The 19,310-nt window shown below is 45.4% G+C and overlaps 5 protein-coding genes across 5 annotated transcripts; 3 read left to right on the forward strand and 2 right to left on the reverse strand.

The window, feature by feature from the left end:
• Positions 1–1,047: 1,047 nt before the first annotated feature.
• Positions 1,048–2,274, reverse strand: PADG_01574 (uncharacterized protein; the record flags this gene model as incomplete). The annotated part of the gene is made up of 1 exon (XM_010759203.1): positions 1,048–2,274. The coding sequence occupies one exon, from the start codon at positions 2,272–2,274 to the stop codon at positions 1,048–1,050; it is 1,227 nt and encodes a 408-aa protein (XP_010757505.1).
• A 6,804-nt stretch (positions 2,275–9,078) lies between these two features.
• Positions 9,079–11,451, forward strand: PADG_01576 (glucose-repressible alcohol dehydrogenase transcriptional effector; the record flags this gene model as incomplete). Its single annotated transcript, XM_010759204.1, has 2 exons — positions 9,079–10,153; positions 10,211–11,451. The coding sequence occupies 2 exons, from the start codon at positions 9,079–9,081 to the stop codon at positions 11,449–11,451; spliced, it is 2,316 nt and encodes a 771-aa protein (XP_010757506.1).
• Positions 11,452–13,076: 1,625 nt separating this feature from the next.
• PADG_01577 (uncharacterized protein) lies at positions 13,077–14,888 on the forward strand (the record flags this gene model as incomplete). The annotated part of the gene is made up of 6 exons (XM_010758672.1): positions 13,077–13,412; positions 13,471–13,549; positions 13,595–13,677; positions 14,170–14,244; positions 14,327–14,722; positions 14,787–14,888. 6 exons carry the CDS (start codon positions 13,077–13,079, stop codon positions 14,886–14,888), a joined length of 1,071 nt encoding a protein of 356 aa, XP_010756974.1.
• Positions 14,889–15,082: 194 nt separating this feature from the next.
• PADG_01578 (uncharacterized protein) lies at positions 15,083–16,642 on the reverse strand (the record flags this gene model as incomplete). The annotated part of the gene is made up of 4 exons (XM_010758673.1): positions 15,083–16,045; positions 16,155–16,225; positions 16,331–16,477; positions 16,555–16,642. The coding sequence occupies 4 exons, from the start codon at positions 16,640–16,642 to the stop codon at positions 15,083–15,085; spliced, it is 1,269 nt and encodes a 422-aa protein (XP_010756975.1).
• A 510-nt stretch (positions 16,643–17,152) lies between these two features.
• PADG_01579 (uncharacterized protein) lies at positions 17,153–18,938 on the forward strand (the record flags this gene model as incomplete). Its single annotated transcript, XM_010758674.1, has 3 exons — positions 17,153–17,170; positions 17,236–18,581; positions 18,686–18,938. The coding sequence occupies 3 exons, from the start codon at positions 17,153–17,155 to the stop codon at positions 18,936–18,938; spliced, it is 1,617 nt and encodes a 538-aa protein (XP_010756976.1).
• Between the last annotated feature and the right edge of the window lie 372 nt (positions 18,939–19,310).

Consider the following 19,310-nt stretch of genomic DNA (forward strand, 5'->3'; position numbering starts at 1 on the left):
GGGGAGCTCTGTCCTCCTTGAGGTGACGGGTATACAATTTGTTATCATAATTAATTTTTATTGACCTTTTTTTTACGAATTTATTGTTAGCTGGGGGGCTGAACTTGCACTGGCTTACTTTGTTTTACAAATTTTTTTCGGGGTTTGCTGTTTTAATATTTGTGCAGCAAGTATAGATTTTAAAAGAGTATGCTAACCGTGGACTGTGCCCCTGAGGCGCTTGACGAAGTCTTAGAGATCGAGGCATTGTAAGTTTAGATTCCTCCTTTTCCTTTAACATTCGGGCTTCTCCAACTCGTACCCTCGTTTCTTCATTTTGTGTTTTGAACGAAGGACGAATGTTGTCTTAATTGGCAATTCCAAGTCCCTTCAAGTTCCCGGGGGTAAAAAGCGTTTGGTACGCTATGCACAGATAAATGCTTTCATATATAAAAATTAGGGGATTGATTTAAAAAAAATGCAGATGACAATCCCAAGAATTCAGAAGCGATGGGGAAAAATACGTTTTGGAGAAAAGGAAAAGATGCAGATGAAAGGGCAAAAGAAGGAAAGGGAGAAAAAAAAAAAAAGGAAGACTGATCCAGAAACACAGCAAGATCTGTGCCGCCTATAACCATCTTGTCGTTTTTCATCGCTCCTTATACACCATATTAAGAGTCATTTAATCATGCCAACATTTGTCAAAGTTGTTCTGCGATTGCTCAATTACCGTGGAGACGGACGAGGAATACAAAAACCAAAAGCCCAATCAAGCAGGAAAAAGGTTAAAAGAAGAGAAGTGCTAACGGGGGTATAATGCAGATATTATCTGAGACGATATCGCGCACTCAAGAGTCGATATGACACACCCAAAGTCCCTGTTGACTCAGAGACCAAGGTAGACGGAAAGAGAAGTTAGAAAGTGGTGGGAAGAGTTGCGAGGGAAGTGAGCATGAATTCCGTGGTGGAGTTGTCGCACACCCGGTGCTAGATAATAAAGGAGCTGTAGTTACTCAGAGCAAAGGAGAGGAACGGAGTGAGGGAGGTCGAGGCCGTGGATGGATGTGACTATCGTTTTTGACCCCACCAAGCGCCGATTTCTAGACACTCGCCGCTGGCCGCGCCGCCCTTTTGCAGTAGATCTGTCGTCATTCCAGTCCACCATCGATCCCACTCATCCCTGCCCTTTCCGCTCGCTTCCATAAGCATGGGCTCCATGCTCTCGATCATTTGGACAATCGTAACCAGCGCTGTTTGGCGCAGTGCAAGCTGCTCTAGTGACAAGGCCTTCCGTTGCTCCCAGTCATTAGATGGGTTCCCCTGAGCCTCCCGTTCCCATCTAACCTCTCCTAGCGGGATTGCTATCCTGCGGCTGTCGACGCTCAGGAAGGATTCTGATTCAGAGGTAAATGAAAGGCCAATTATGGCACAAGGCATGGGACTCAATTTGCGACGTTCAAAAGCCTTTTGGGTCCAGGAGTTGTAGTCCCGCAGGTATTTGTTCTGAACATCTGCGAAGGGAGTGGCCGGAAATATAGTGTATGTACCGGTGGCCTCAGCCTGTTCCACGTTTCCTCCTGATAACCCAGGTGCACGTGGGGGGTTCGGGAGCAGAGTTCTGTATATAAGATCTGAATCCCAAACTTCCAGCACTCCTCCAGATTTTAAAACGCGAAGAGGTTCGCCCAATGGCAGTGTTTGCATCTCTGACCCAGACGGACAGATTCCAGCATCCTTTATGAAGACAAAATCAAAGTAGCCATCGGGAAATGGCAATTTAGGTTTCCGTAGGTCGTGTCGTTTAAAATGCCAATTCATCCCTTGCTTTTGAAGATCTGGCGCTAGGTTGACGATGTCGAGCCCGATGAAGGAAATATTTTTATGTCCCCTTTGGGCGAAATAGTCATGACAAGCGTTTGACCACAACCCGGAGCCGCATGCCAGCTCCAGCACCCGTTTAGGCGGATGGTCAACGAAATGAGGAGTGCAAAAGGGCGCGCCAAAGACCTGCATCAAAATCAAGGACCGTAGCGACTGTCTGTGGATTTCCGCAAGGTCGCACGGGAGTGGATACGGGTTATCCGGGTCTCGAAGGTATGTGCGTCCATTACGTTTCTCTAGTGGGTAGGTTGCATAGTCTGTGGATGAGGAAGACGAGGAAGAAGAAGTCGCAGGCATTACGGGTCCTTGGGCGGTAGCGTCGCTGTTGAATCGCTGGATGGCATGGTGTTTGGAATCGAAGGTGTTGGATGAGTTGGGGATGTAGAGGTAGGATAAATTGGCGGATCCGGCCATGGTCGGTTTAATTTTCCGGTCTAACTCTGCGTAATATTTAATAATTGTGTACTCCGTACGTGTTCCGTAACTATTGCCCCACACCCCGTAGTAGGTAACTAACTGACAAATAGTTATTTAGGTAATGAAGCCTAGGACGATGCATGCCCTGTCCGTTGCCCTCTCGGAGTTTAGCAACCTTGCGCAAAACTCCACTTTGGGTAACAAGGCGTACAGTTACTCTGGTCGTCAGTTATCAGGATTCGGGTGGCGACGCTCGCTGAATCACTGCTGGAAGGCCAGTGAGGGTGGTCAGTCATTATGGGTTTTGCGAGGAGGCGGGTTTTGAGGGGTAACGAGTAAGAGAAGGGAGCAAAGAGGAGGGGAGAAAAAAAGAAAAAACCAGGTAGAGAAGAAGAAACCGAGCAGGAGGGGGAGGGACAACGCTTAGTTTTTAAAAGGATAACTTCTCCAGACTATCCAAGACTCTGAGCAACTCAGACTATTTGCGCCGAGAGGTTAATCTAGATAACGACAGCTAAATAATAGCTGAGACTTGAAGCCACAAATGCATGCGATTGCAGGGCGGATTCTGCGGCTCTGGGGCCTTGAGGGGGGGAGGGGATTCGTCCTTGACTAGGGCATTTTGACGGAATGCTACCTTTTCTTAGTTCAACAAGCCACTCTCCACTCCGCCTAATTCTGGACAAACTGGCGCAGCCATCTCTCGAGGTTCTCCTGAAACGGTGTATCTAGTCAGGCCTATCCCTCTTCATCGGGTCAATGGCGAGAGAATTATCTCAGCGTAACATTCCTGCGGTGCTTAAGGTTGCGTTTTCTACCTAGCACGCACCCCCAGGCCTGTTCGTATCCATTGTTTGTGGGGAGGAGGATAGGAATCGGCGGGTCATCTCCTATCAGCATTGACAACCCAATTTCGAGGCTTGAGGAAACAGAACATAAGCATACTCTCAATGCGGATTATATTGGGGCCTTTATGCTACAAGAGCCCCAGTCTTCAGACCGCTACCCATCGGCAACGCAGAAATCACGCATTATTGCACTCGTGGAACCATCAGAACGAAGAGCCATCTCAAACGCTTTCCCATGCACAGTCCATTGCGACTTCATTTTTGGCTTCCCTGATTGGCAATTAGGGCGCGCGCTTTTCCGTTCCCCTGTCCTGTGATCTGGGGTAAATTAACCCCAGGATACTCTCACTTAGAAAGGGGGGGGTTAATAAGGGAAATTATCGGCCAAAAACCGACTGATATTGCTAACTAGGATTACCTGGCCAACAGGACATCAGAGCAGGCCTAACAGTTAGCCAGGGTTACATAGACCCCAGGCGGGGAGTTTCTTGGGCCTTGATTATTATTATTATCCGAGGGTTTTTTGCGCGGGCTGGTTCTGACTTCTATGCTCAATCAGATGCGAATATCTGCATCTGCTACCCACATTTGCAGTCCAGGATGAAAGAAAACGGAGGACATCTGATATTTTAACCTCAAATCTATACGGAATATGGCACTGGTTTTTTTCCCAGACAGAGGAAGCGAGTCGACTGCGGTTGTGCTCTCTTCTCTTTTCAAAGCTTATCCAGACTAGAATATGGACAGATGGTTTGCACAAATTGAACATTCGTGGAAGGCTGCCGCCTCCTTGCCCTCTCTACCCGATGTGGTTCATTACAGCGTTGATTCGTCTGCTCCATGGGTGGCCATGCAATCACCACACCTTGACACGGCAACGACCATGTTTCGAGTCGAGATTTTTTAGTTCATGTCTGGCGTCAGTTCGTATGTCTCCTTTCCAGCAAAGTTCCACTTCGTTCTTGTACACTGAGCCCGCTCTAATTCCGTGCTTAGTTTGTGAAGGCCCAGTAGAGGGACCTCATATCCCGATTTACCGATCCGCAAATGGATGCCAGTTCGCCATTAGGCAGTTGAAGGAAACGCTGGAAGGCCCGTGCCATCAACTTGCTCCATAGGGAAGGATCCGCAAAGAGGGGGACAGGGGTGAATAGACTTGTACAGCCATTCCCCATGTGAGGGCAAGCACTGCTGAAGAGGGCTTCCAATACAACGTTGCCGTGGTGGACTGTCGTCATTCTACAAGCCATCACCATGCTTCCTCGCCAGCTAAGAACCGTAAATTCCAAGTTACCTCAACCGAGTCCCTCAAGGTGCTACCCGAGCATTTGGACACTCTGGTTGTCTCATCATATCATCTCAAAGGGACTTTTGGCCAGAAAACCCGTGGGATGAGGCTTATACCCGTCTCCCAGACATAAAACAAGTTGACCAATTCAGGTCAGCTGTTTAATACTCTAGCATGCCAGCTGGAGGAAGTGTTACAATCTCTCAGACTGAATGCATGTCCTTTCTACGCTATAAGAGCAGAGAGAGAATGCAGAAAAATATTTCTCTGAGCCATTGGACCGTCGTATTGTTCAGCCTTTGTTGACACTTGACAGAATGTTACGTCGGCGCCTCTATCCTTCTTTCATGTTGGTGTTTGTCATCGACGCTCTGGATGAGTGTGATAGCGATGAAGACATTCAAGGGATCCTTCCCAAATTCAGCCAGCTGAAAGATCCCAGGATTATCCAAACTACTGGTGTTTATGCCTAGCAGGCCGGAACACCTCTTTAGGTGTGGATTTTAACAGGATATCTGATGCTTTCACCACGACGAAGGACTTTATAAGATAATGACCCTTAGCGAAGGGAAGGATAAAGATGAAATCACTGAGCTCTTTGAACACGAGCATGCAGACGGAAATACAGTTTCAGGATGGCTGGCCTGCCCGGAAAGACTATTAAACAGCAGATTTTAAAGTCTGATCGCTATTCATATATGCTGCAACCCTTTGCCAATTCCTCGGTGCCGCAACTTTGGAGAAATTGGCAAATTTACGTCTAGATACAATTAGCGGTGACGAGTTTACTGGCAACCCTGCGTAGCGGAATTTCGACGAGCATGCATACTCGGATCTCCACCTTTTCTGTTGCCAACGAGAATGAAAAGGAAAATGTGGAAATATACGTTTTTTTCGGGCAGTTTTCGGCAGGCTTTTGGACCAATTTTATTTGTTATTTGGTTTCAATTCGCATTGCAGGCTGTTGTCTGTACCGACGAGAGATATTGATGACACGCTAAGAGATCTTTATTCACTCTTTTTGGTGTCCGGAAGAGCGAAGATGAACCTATTCAAATACTCACTTCATCTTTCGTTTTCTGATTTTCTACTCAACCGAGAAAGATGTCCAGCCGCATTCTTGGTTGATGGCAAGGAAGGCCATACCGAGCTCACGGAGAGATGTTGTGAAGCACATTACCAAGGGATATATATATTTGTGGACTAAAACTCCGAGTAACGTAAGTGACCACCTACTGGAACACTGTTCCATTCCAACCACCTAACACCATCAAATCATTCAATATGCCTACCAAATCAAAAGATCAAACTTCCAATCAGGAAGGGAGGCTTCTTTTAATCATTAGAGTTTATGAAACTAAGCAATTTTCAAGCATGTGAGTGATTGTTAAAGTGTATGATGTTGCTTCTTCAAACCTATTTTATTGACTACAAAGTCGAACTATACATGTGAATTCTCAACAAGGCCATTAAACGCTGATCTCTATAGAAGAACAGTTATAATAAAATAAACTTTATCTTTAATAATTATTCTCAAATACAACGTTAAGTTGTATTAGACTTTCATAAAAATTTACCTGTTAGATTAGATAATTAAGATTAACAAAACTTATTAAATTATTAATAAATCAAATTTAAATGTAGTTATAGTTAATTAGAATGGATGTTTTAACAAGTATATAAAGTTTAAACAGTTGAAAAATATCAGTTCTTTATTCTAAATAATTATAAAAGTTATATAAATTCAATATTATATGAACTATTATATTTCTTACTATATTACTATATATATTTTATTATTTGTAGTTATAGATATATTTAAAATAAAAGATATAAAAAGTCAAATTAAAACATATAAACAGCTTTATATTAAATAATAATTAAAAATTAAGTTCTTAAGTTCATATGTTACAGTTAGAAAGATGTTATAAAAATTATAACTATTAGAAATCAATTCAGAGTCACGGACTTAGTATCATATAATTTAATTTTTCTTTATATATATTTATATGTTTAATCATGTACATCAATCTCTTTAACATAGCTTATAAATCCAAATCTCATAAGGGTATTATTCTGACGGCAGACGAAGGATTAACTAGCTAGGGCGCAAGCTGCTCAACCGGCCGTGAAGAGAATAGCGGAGAATTCAAATCAATCTACTGAAAAGTGAGTATCAGCACACTGTAGAAAATGTGGCAAGACAGGACAGAGAGCCATAGGATGAATGAGTAATGTGTATATTTTTACCATGTAATTCCATATAACTGTTGCTTAATTTGAATTTTTTAATAATATAGGTTGGCTTGGCTGATGTTACGATGAGGTGATAGGTGATCGTCACAAGTTCATGTCATCTAACTACTGGAAAGGGAGCTAGAACCCCGACATCGGCGATAAAAGCCTGTGAATTCCTCGAGATCCCATGCACGGCCTTCATTCTTACCAAAATATCCAAGGGTGTTCAGTCAGTCGGTAGCAGAACATTCAGATCAAAAAGTAGCAACATTAGAGTAATGGCTTCCCCATAACAGATTGAAATTCTTAGAGACGAAGGATAGTTTCCCACCCCGTGTGAGGCTAGATCCCATCATTTTAATACTTCCTGCTGCCTGTCACTGTCGCAGCTACAGGACTTGGGACGTAGAAAGCAAAACCCATCATCTAGGTCTTTCCCGAACATCTACCAATCGTCTTCGATGTTCAATATAATAATCCTTCCAGTGAACCACGGCTTGGGTGAGGGTTCCTTGTATCACTTTGACGTGGGAGCCCTTGAACAAGATTTAGAGAATATTCAACCTATTCCACGTTCTACCCTTGCTCAGTTGCAGAAAATGGTGTTTAAAAGTGTTTCAAGAAGTGCTTGACAAAATATGGCTTTACAATTCCATGCCCTGGGAAATTTCAAAAGATGAGACGGAAATTTGGTTTCAAGTGTATGTTTAGACAAATTGTACGGGGAGAAGAGAGGTGGGCTGTGTAGATGAAACATCCGCTGGTACGCTTGGGCTAGAAGGGTCAATATCTAGGTGCGCAGGAAGGGAGTCGTGGATGATGAGTGTTGCCAGCATATATATCAGTGATTGCCAGAGTCGAGACACTACAGTTAGGTGACCGTTAGACTTTTTCCACCTGGCGAAGTCAGCGGTGACATAGCACTGTGATCGTTTATAAATGGCTTCCTGTTAGGAAGGGCGGGCTTGTCACGAACTTGACATTATGAGTCGCGAGAAACCTAGAAGTCCGGGAACTCAGTGCCAATGCGGGTTGCATCTTGGAAATAACTAATGACTATTGATAGCCGTAATCGAGAGCTTCTCAAGGTTTCTCAACCATAGTGAGCCTCATGTGGCATGTTGAGCCCGTAGACATTTAAACTAAGTTAATGATTGACTAAATAGTGCTATCCGATATGGTATGGATGGTGATTGTGCGTAGTTCGTGCAGAGATCAGAAATGAAACGTCACCCTCACAACTCAAAACCACAAACACATAGTAATAATCATATGCATACTTTGCATGGTTCCCCAAGCAAGTGGCTGAAACAATCCTGCCAGGAACCAGGAGTTACGATTAGTTAGGTATACCGACTTGATTCAGGTAAGATGGTTTGTAAAAAAAAAAAAAAAAAAAAAAAAAAAAAAAAAAATTGACAGCCGTTGAACAACGCTCCATACGAGCATGCGGGGTTGCGTAGACTGTAAATAAGAATTTCCTATCTACCCTGTGGCAATCTCCATCTTCCTTATAAAACGCAGACAAGAAGCAGAGACCCTGGTAGCCAGAGGGTGTCCGCATCCAGAATACCAATCAAGAGTAGTTGAAGTGGCAATCCGAGAAGAGACGGAGGCCCACATGGCGGAAAACCTGGAAGAAACAAAGCTTCGACGGTGGCTCTATGATGACATTATTGTTCTCATGTTGTCATAATTTGCGGTCCCTTGAGAACAGAAAGCAGCAGACTTGTTGATTCGTGGTATAAACGCAAAAGCTTTGGAGTTCTCAGGTTGCGTAGAAAATCATGTGATCGATTGTCACCTGATGCACCAATAGCTTAGTCAGAAACTTCATCAACGTAGTTACTAACTAACCTAACCTAACCACAACTAGTTAACTGGTCAACTGGTTAGTCATGTGATACGATTGCATTCTTCTCCCGCCTTTTGAAGCAAAACTGCTTCACATTTACACAGAACAGACCAACAAGTCCTGAGCGCAATCATTATCCAACCTCTACTCTTGCAAAAGGAACATCCCTGCTCAAAGCTTCCCAGTGGTTTCAATATTTGTGATTTCCTGATTGTGAGAGCTTGATATCAACCCCGCCCCACCCCCACCGCAACTCAATCGCGTTGGCTCATCATCACCTTCACAGCTTCCCACAGTCTTCTCTATTGCCAAGCCAACGTGGATACACGCCACTCGCCGTTGAACCTTGACACTGCTGAGTGCACTGTTGTCGAGGTACTTGGGATCAAGCTAAGGTTTTCGAACCGTTGACACTTCTGGTGGTTCCGCCTTAGGACCCTATGTTGAAGAAACGGAGGGAACGAGTCCGACCTTTCACACCTCCGAACCCGCTGCCTGTCCTCTATCTTCCGTCGCCGCGAGATAGCCCCCTTCCTCTCGAATTACACCTACGGTCTCGTCTACCACGTTAAATGGCAGATGGTACCTACCGGTTCCAGCAGCCTGGGGTCGGGCAGTTCTACTTTCAGCAACAAACACAGCAGCACAACCATCCCAACGCCCATCAGAGACAACTCGTTCGACACGGAACCGGATCTCCCACTGGGAGACTGAAATTCAATACCGACACCCCTTCTCCATCCCGCTCTCCCCCGCTCAACCAGTCACCCGGTCATAACCCATATACCATGTATTCACAGGGCCAGCATGTCATGATGAATGGCGGACAGGCCCACCAGAGGTTTGGGATACCTATGCAAAAGTTCCAACACCAGAGTCACCATCCACATCATACGCAGCAACATCCCCATCACCAACACCCCCACTCCCAAACAGCCCACTCTACTATCGGTCATCAACATAACTTCTCATCCGGTGCACTGTCAAGTACTGCTCCCCATTTTACTCCATCCCACATCCCCAACGGTACTACAGCAAACGTAGATGAGGAAATTGAGGAGCCCATGAACGAGCACTGGCAGCAGCAGCTACAGCTTGCCGCAGAGTCGAGGCAGGCGAACTCTCCTCACTATTACGCTCGGTCCGTCGCTCAACAGACGAAGGGCATCCAAATCACATCCGGCCAAACAGAGAATAACGAAAATGGTACGGAAGAACGGAATCGCTCCAAAGCAACCAAAGAGGTTGCAAGAAGGCAGGACTGGATGGCCTTGGATTTCGGTGGACAAGGCCTTCGATCAATCTCAGCCGGACTTTTCCATTACACCTTTTTGGAGAAGCTGTATCTCAATCACAATAAGCTGAAGACCCTCCCTCCAACTATCGGGCAGCTGAAAAGTCTTACCCATCTGGACGTTTCTGGAAATGAGCTAACTGAACTTCCCGGAGAGATTGGTATGCTCATTAACCTAAAGAAACTGCTGCTCTTTGACAATAACCTCCATTCTCTTCCGTTCGAAATGGGATATATGTATCAACTTGAAACTCTTGGTATAGAAGGGAACCCTCTGAATGAAGTGTTCAAGTCGCGAATTATGCAAGAAGGGACAAAAGCCCTCATCACATACCTTAAAGAAGAAATGCCGAGTAAGTAGCTTTGAAGCAGTGGAATCAAGTAGAATCATTATTACTAATTCCGTACAGTTCATTTACCACCTTCGGAACGCGACTGGGTCGTCCTCGACGATTCGAGTAGAAATTTAGCCAAGGGTCAAAACGAGAAGTTCACTGCTCTCTCCTATAATACGCTCTGTGATCGATCGGCAACCCATCAGCAACATGGTTATGCACCTTCTCGAGCGTTGGCGTGGGAATACCGCAGAGACCTCCTTCTAAATGAAATTAAAGGGTATAATGCCGATATCGTGTGTTTACAAGAAATTGATCAAGGCAGCTACCATGGCTTCTTCAGAGAACAACTTGCATACAATGATTACAAGGGAGTTTACTGGCCAAAAGGCAGAGCGCAAGGCATGCCGGAGGAGGAGGCTAAAGTGGTTGATGGTTGTGCGACATTCTTCAAGGGCAGCAAATACATCCTTCTCGAGAAGAATATGATCCATTTCGGTCAAACCGCAGTCCGGAGACCCGATGCTAAAGGCCAAGACGACATATACAATCGATTATGGCAAAAGGATAACATTGCAGTCGTCACATATCTGGAGAATCGACTCTCTGGTGAGCGGCTGATTGTAGTGAATGTTCATTTATATTGGGACCCGGCGTATAAGGACGTTAAGCTCATCCAAGCTGCAATTTTGATGGAAGAAGTAACACAGCTTGCCGAGAAGTATGCTAAGATTCCTGCTTGCATCGATAAGACTGCCTTCCGATTCTCTGAGCCAGAAAATTCGACAGATGGGGATGGCACTGCTACTCCAGCAGAACCCGCGCCTTCGGTTGAATATAGCAGCGGCTCTCAGATCCCGCTTATTATATGTGGTGATTTCAATTCGTACCCCGGATCCGCCGTCTACGAACTTATGAACCGCGGCCACCTGATCGAAGACCACCCGGACCTTGAAAAACGTCTTTACGGAAATCTCAGTCGCCTGGGGATGTCTTATCCATTCAACCTGAAGTCTGCGTACGGTGCAATCGGAGAACTTGAATTTACTAACTATACCCCCGACTTCGCTGATGTGATTGACTATATTTGGTATACATCCAATTCGCTCCAGGTGACCGGGTTGCTTGGTGAAGTGGATAGGGAGTATCTCCAACGAGTTCCAGGATTCCCCAACTACCATTTCCCCAGCGACCACCTGGCCATAATGGCAGAGTTTTCCTTCAAGAGTAAAAAGTGTAAGGTTGTTGAGGTTGATTTCGGGCCGCAACGGGATAAGGATAGGGATCGGGATCGGGATCGGGATAGAGCTTCTTGACGGACGCTAGGGTTTTATTTTCACATTTTATGAGACTCAAGGGCTTATACTGTGCAGCTTTTTGTTTCCCCTATTATTTCGGACGGAATATTTGCGGTTCCCTTTCTAAAGCCTAGGGTTTTTATTATGTCGCCCTTATTTATCCCCCTCTCCTCTTGATTTCCGCCGTTGCCGTTTTCTTTACGGTTTTTTTGCTCTTCGTTTTCGTCGTGCTATTTATTGTGTATTCTGCTTCTCTCCTCGGATCTGTTCCTGGAAACCCCTTGATGGTGTGGCGACAATCTGTGTTTTTTCACCCCTTGTGTGCGATCATTCATTTCCCAAAGTCCTTCATGATTGTGTCATTTAGGCAATCAGTCTGGTTGAGCGGGTGTTATAGGGTGAAAGTCGGTCGGTGGTTGAACTGGACATGTTGTGTCAGGCATGTGATAGTTTTGGTCTTTTCTTTTCTTTCTTTTCTTTTTCCAGCAACATAGGTTCTTACATTTTTTGTTCTCTTTTATCTCTTCTGCCTGACTTTTCCCCCTTTTTTCCTTTTTTTTTTTTTCTCTCCAGCTCTCCTTCTCTCCCTCTCTACGGCGAACAGGTTTGTTTTCGCAAACTGTATTCTGTGTCCCCTTTCTGTGTTTTCTTTTTCTGTTTTTATTTCGAGATTCATGTACTTTTTCTTATCAAGAATAGGGGCTGATTTTTCTCATCTTGAACTATGAGGTTTACCTTCTCCTTTTTCCGGAATATCCTCGTACGATATTTCCCCCTTTTTTCTTTTTTCATTTTCATTTTTTTCAATTTTTTTTTTCTTCATATATGGTAGTAGTACCGGTATATTGTCCAGTAGTAGTACCCTCCCCCTTCATTGTGGAAAGTACAGACTCTAGATGTCGACAACAGCCGAGAACATTAAACACAGGGAGCAACAGCCGGGACCACAAGAATACAGTTTGCGAAAACAAACCTGTTCGTCGTAGAACAGCCTACAAAGAGGTACCTAGGTCCGTACTGTAGCTCGGCATCTGTGAGTAGTGCTAGCATCAACCTTGCGCAGTACTTAGTATATTGCAAGGTCGCCTTTCCGGAGGAGACATTCCCAAGTTATTGAGGCGCAATATATATGTATATGTATATATATACAACAATCGGGTGCGGGGGTTTGTTGTAACTAGCCCGTTTTAAGTTTTCGCTCCTCCAACGCACCTAAATATCTGACGATTTGCACTCAGCCCTGGTAGACAAGTAACGTCAACATCCTGCTTCTCTCTGTTTATCGTCTGACTCTCATAAACCGCTTCATCGTCTACCCGAACATGGCGCAATGTATGAAGGTCAGAATTCGCCCCATCTGATCGGCTTCGTTCCGACGAGTATGTTCACATATATCGCCTTGAGGAAAATAAGGTTGCGGATCTATGTATGCCAGCTTGTGCAAGCGGGAGCAATGCGCCTCGTTTGCGATTATACCTTGTTGCCATTTTCCTAAGATATACGATGCATATGTTGACGAATCTGCAGATCGCGGGGGTCGTCACTATGGACTACATTCCAAGGCAGCGTCCTGCGAGGTGTTTGGGACAACCCGACCAGCGAACAGCAATCAACCACCATTCTGGGTCAACCAGAGGTAATACATGGAAAAGCTACATTTCCTCGAGGGTAGCTTTATGGCCAAGCTGATAGTTCTCCTTGCTATGACCCTTCGTTTTGTGTTGGCGAGGAATCGGTTTTGGGCCCTATGGAACGGAGTCGGAGTTTTAACGAGCGGCCTAAATATCAAAGCCGTGAAGCTCGCACAAGACAACCTCTTGGGTGTGGACCACGTCGCCAGCTTTGTACGGGTTCAGCCACCTCACAGTATTGTTTTCACGCACGGCGACATAGCCTCTAGCAATATTCTCATTCATGGGGATTCAAATGGTTGCGATGTTGGATTGGCAAATGGCAGGATTCTACCCGGAATACTGGGAGTAATATCCAGGCATTGTTTGGTTACCCCGACTGGCAAAGCATTGATTAACTACGTAGGGTGCTGTGGACAAGGGTCGTGCAGCCCCTGGCCACTTGAACCATGCCGTTCTTCTGCATCTACAACAGATCGTTCAAGGTTGATAGCCCGCGCCTACATCGCAGGTAACCGGACGTGATTAAGTCGCGCAACATATTCCATTGTCTGTTCGTTCATCGGTGAGAAAGTTCAATTTCCAGACGAATTTCACATCTACTCCCAAAGTCGTACGTATCTTCCTCGAAACGATTTGCTATTAAGGGCCATGCAAGTAAGCCAAAACCCATGATATTCGGTAACTGGTACAACCATGGTGGGCATTCCTACATTGTCCTCCCCGCCTCCGGTACATATTGAAAGATAGCGAGAATATCAGTAGTAGTAGTAGTGATTGAAAGTAGCTTGGCCCCTGCAAGTTATATATATATATATATATATATGAAAATAGTACATATTTAATCTGTTGATTCTTCATTTGCATTCTCATGTTTTGCCTTGGAGTTTTCAATAACTAACTACTGTGTAAGATCTAATTTAAGTAAAGAAGAATTTGGAATTAAACTCCTTGGTGTTTATGCATACAATCTAATTTATAGTCGGCCCCCTTCGTCCAGTGATTCATATAACGCGAGTTAATTTGTCAATGCATAACTGAAGGCAATTCATACACTGATCTCATATGGGATCGAGGTCCGCCCATTTGACCAAAGACACAACAGCAATCCCCTTTGCTTTTACGTTGCCATTTTGTTGTTGCCTACGGGACGCATGTCGATTCACATATGGGGAAAATGGTTGGCAGTATATCAAGCTGGCGCCCGAAATCCCCGACAACCCCAATCAAAAAGCTAAAGGTAACAATGCATGCACATTTAGGGGGATAGGCACGTTCAGTCACCGGCAATAGAAGCCGTGGCCAGACCGGAAATACGGAAAGTTGTTGTCATGTCGAATTTGCACTCATTCCTTAGTTACCGGCATCTTCGACCCAGTAAAGCCAAAAGACATTCACCTGATACCAATGCTACTACATTCGTGGAGACTCCCGCGTTCTTAATGGGACACAGCGGGGGAGGCGCGGAATGTCTCTACTACGTCCTCAACTCGTCTGTGGAACTTCCTCCCATTCGCGCGAGTTCTGGCATTTGCGCCCCTTTATTGCTCTTCACTCCAGCACCCGTCCGTGGAACACATCGCAATTTTTCCTGGGCAGGCTGGAGCGGAGGAAGGATCCTCTGTGTCCTGATATGGGGACACTGGACGGATTGGGAGGTATGCTGGATCGAGGGTTGTGGTTAGAGAGCGAGCAGGTTGAGGAAAGTGACAAGTTGAAAAGGACCAATATGGCGCAGGTCATGGCTCTGCGGACGAGGTTGATTGTTACGAAGCCAGCCGTTGCTTTGTGGAGCGACTCAAGTTGGATGAAAAGACTTTTTAAAGTCTTATGAGAGCGCGTATCACAAGCTTCAATGCGGTGCCAGAAGTGGTGAAAGTTGATTATGAGGGGCTGTTCTGGAAAACGGGAAGTAATTCGTCAGTTTTGAATTGTTGTCCCGTATTTTTTGCATGGCAGTCTGGTACCGTGTGATTTCCCGAGACGATTCCAAATATATCAACTATGTTCTATTTATGCTACCTAAGGTTTCTTTTTTTTTTTTTCTTTCGCCATACACCCACAAAACCACCACCGGCTATTCTTCTGCCAGCCTGGGGTCTGCAAACAAGCACCTGCTCTCCTTTCTTATCCCTTTGGGCGACAGGGATGATAGTCTCCTCTACCGCACCATCAGTGGGATCTTCGGACATCTCATGCGGAGGTTCGTTTGCCATTTCTTCCTCCTCTAAGCAGTTACTCCTTTTTCTCTTCGTGGTTATACGGATATCCCAGAGCCTTCCGTTGCTAATTCCAGTACCCAACTCGACGATCTTTTCCTGAAAAAATGGCAAATTCTGCCTTTGTATAATATCCACGCACTCTGCAAGCTGTGTTACATTCGGCATGAAAATGAGCAAAACCGCATCATCTCTCATGACTGGGGTGACATGGGGAATTCGCAGGTGTGCAGAGGGCATGTCAAGGATGACATGTGATAGGAACGGATCCAGAGTCCCATCTTTGGCTGAACGGCGAGCTGCCTGTTCCTTGACCCAGTGTTCAACTCTAGAAACGTAGAAGTCGACGTTCCCTACGTATATTCCCCGGCGAAATCCGCGGACGATATTCTCAGCGTGCTTGGAGTAAACGGGAGATACATCTACGGTATGGACAACGGCGTTGCGCTGAGCACACCACGCATCCCATTTCCGCTGGATCTCCGCATCCTCAGCCGGAACCTCGCTTTCCCTCTTCTCCTTCTTTATGCCAGTTTTCTTGGTTTCTGGTTGCTCGAGAATGTGGCATTGAGAGCGGCGGGGGCGGGTGGGTGGCCGGGTGTTTGCCGCATTTATAGCTCGGGCTAGGTGCAATGTCAATGATCCATGGCCCGTTCCCGCTTCGAGTATCTCCAGAGGCTCATCTCGTTCCTCTTCGCTAGCCGAGGGCACGGCATGGATATCCAAGTACGATACTATTAAATTTGCGTCTGCGGGATAAACCTTGTCACCAAGGAAGTCAAAAACTGGGGTAAATTTATTTTTATTCTATCAAGGTAGCTTGCCAAGGAGGGGGCTGTAGCTGTAGTAGCGGGGCTTCTTATTGACATACAGGAGTGACATGACGTGGAGAGAGGACAATATAGTCTTCAAGTGTGGGCTGGGTTACCCTTAACAAGGAGCCTTTATATAATTTTTTTTTTTTTTTTTTTGGAAATTGGTCAGTGGTTATTCCTGGAACAAAGTAGGCTTTCCATTAACGTAATAAAAGATTGATCCATAACAAACCTTTTGTAGTCCTTACAGCATCTCGGGATTGTTTTCCAATAATATCGTCATGTTTTAGGGTGCCATTGGCTACTGTTGTCTGGTCGTCCTTCTTCAGCGGTTTGGTTAAGACGGGGTTTTTGGAATTGATAATGACTCTGTCTCCCTCTATAACAATTAATGGATATGGATTAGCCGAGCTATCTATATTTTTAAGTATCTCAGGAATAGGGAACTGAAAGCACCTTGAAAAACGAAGGGCTTTGAACCTAGTGTTCCGCTGCTATATGCTCGAGTGCAGACGCGGCGCAGGGGCGCAAAGAGTCTTGCCATTCAATTAGAGGTTTAAGGAACTAGTAAATATGGACACCAGAGTCGCTCAAGGCAAGGGCCGCAAGTCTACCGTACAAAACGTAAAATAAAATGAATAAATGAATATTAATACAGACATTGGGAAAAAAGGCGATCAACCTAGCATTTGTTAGTTAAGTTTTCGTTGCAGCTTGGAGGCTAAGCAGAGGCAGGGAAATAGTAATCCCGGAGCCGCATAGCCAACTTAGCTTCAATACCCAGCAGCAGCTTTGGGTAGCAGAAGTTAATTAAGTTAACCTTCTGACTGACGTCTTGACAAAGACCCAGGAACGTCCAACTACGGGAGCCTATTCATCCACTTGTCTTCGTCACAACCCTGTGCCTCTATATCTCTGTCGGTGTTGCTCTCTCGGCTTTGAGTTCTACCAGGCTCTTCGGATTTGCACCATGCCCAAGGGTCTCTTACTGACCCCCCATCCCTTGGCAGGCTACTACAATACGGCTTGCTGACTGGTAGCAAGCTGGTGAACCATGGTGACACGTCGAATTGTAGGTTACTCTCAAGTCAACTATTATTTGGTCGTGGCCGCATTGCTGATAGTGTATTTGTTCAGGTTCGATCCGGCGTCCAACTGGGCTTGCTGGTTCTCATCATCCTGTTTACCATCTTAATCCTCGACAACGAGCTAGGGTTCTTGCCCGCCTCAATCCACGACCGCCTCCCTACTCATCACCCGGGGCTTGTTATTACAGATGTTACTGTCGCAACATGCTCGACCCTGAACATATTTTCCAGCTGTACTCTCGATCCGCAGATATGGCATCGAGTCGAGAAGGACCTTTACCTGGGGCAGGGTTGGACGTCGAGAGCTTATTTGCATATGCAAAGGAAAAAAGAGGAGGATCTTCTTCCAACCGATTTGGTTGTAGTTGACCTAAGAATGGGGCGACTTGACCCTGGCGCTGGAAAAGATTCGAAGTGGGAGTCAAGACCTGCGGGTATCTGGCTTCTGAGAGTCGGTCGAAGCAATTCTGGAGACCCCCAAAAGGTCATTACCTCGTTGGATGTGCTTTTTGGTCCCGATGCTGCAGATCCTCGTCCCGGCTGGGAAGTGAAGGATACGCCACTTTTGCTGGATACCAAGAGTGAAGCACGTTTGACCATTAGAAGGGGACAAGCTGCCAAGGTTGAACGACCAGCTCCGAGAATTCGAAAAGATGGGAAATTCAAGATAATGCAGGTTTCAGATCTCCATATAAGCACAGGGCTTGGAAATTGCCGGGACCCTGTCCCACCATTGCCCGACGAAAGCAAATGTGAAGCGGATCCTCGTTCCCTGGAGTTCCTTGATAGGTTGCTCGAGGAAGAAAAGCCCGACTTGGTTGTGTTATCTGGAGACCAAGTTAATGGCGAGACAGCGCCCGACACGGAGACAGCGATATATAAATATGCGGACATTTTCATCAAGTACCGTGTCCCGTTCGCCGTTATATTTGGAAATCACGATGACGAGGGTAGTCTAGATCGATCACAGTCTATGGCTGTCATCCAGCAGTTGCCATACTCCTTGTCTGAGCCTGGACCTGTCGATGTTGATGGCGTGGGCAACTATATTGTTGAAGTTCTCGACCGTACTTCATCACACTCAGCTCTAACACTTTATCTTTTGGACACTCATAGTTACTCTCCGGATGAGCGCCAATTCCGTGGATATGATTGGCTAAAGCACAGCCAGATCGAGTGGTTCAAATCCACCTCCCGAAGACTTCAGAAATCCCACCGTGAATACACTCATATCCATATGAACCTAGCGTTCATTCACATCCCACTCCCAGAATACCGAAACTCAAAGAACTATTACCAAGGCAACTGGATAGAAGCACCAACAGCTCCACTATTTAATTCGGGCTTTAAGGATGCACTAGTTAGTGAGAATGTTGTTGTTGTAGGCTGTGGACAGTAAGTCGTGACCAATAATTACCCCATACGAGGTTATCTCCTCATCTTCCATCGGTTTACTCCGGAACTCTATGACTAACACGGGTTTCTGTCTCTTACAATAGCGACCATGTGAACGACTACTGTATGCTAGAGAATAATGCTAATTCACATCCATCGCTGTGGATGTGCTATGCCGGTGGCTCCGGCTTTGGCGGGTATGGTGGATACGGCGGTTACATCCGCCGAGTTCGATTCTTCGACATCGATATGAACTCTGCTCGAATAATGACCTATAAGCGACTTGAATCTGGTGACACAAAGTCCAGAATTGACGAGATGATGATTGTTGACGGTGGTAAAGTCGTCAAATCATGATTTATCACCCATTAATTGCTTGTTTCTCCTTTAAAGTTGTCTTGCACGACATGTGTACCAAAACATAGGCGTTGGAATCCAAGGTGTTTCCCCCTTTTATTAACTTGTTTCCCACGTTTCATTTCATCACCCTTATGACCTATTGTATCCGTGAAGTTGATTTCCCTGTTCTTTTCTTCCTCTGTTCATGCTATTTGTTTTTCGCTTGGCTAATACCATATATAATTCCCGTATTCATTATTTCTTTGATTTTCTTCCATCTTTTCCTCTAATTCCTTCTATCCAAAGTCTGAACATTGCTCCTAAAATCATCTTTGAGTTGTTTCCCTACATTTGCCTTGTTTTCATTGCGCTCCTGTTTCCATCTTTCTC

This window comes from Paracoccidioides brasiliensis (genome assembly GCF_000150735.1).
Source record: "Paracoccidioides brasiliensis Pb18 unplaced genomic scaffold supercont2.2, whole genome shotgun sequence".
Lineage (NCBI taxonomy): Eukaryota > Fungi > Ascomycota > Eurotiomycetes > Onygenales > Ajellomycetaceae > Paracoccidioides > Paracoccidioides brasiliensis.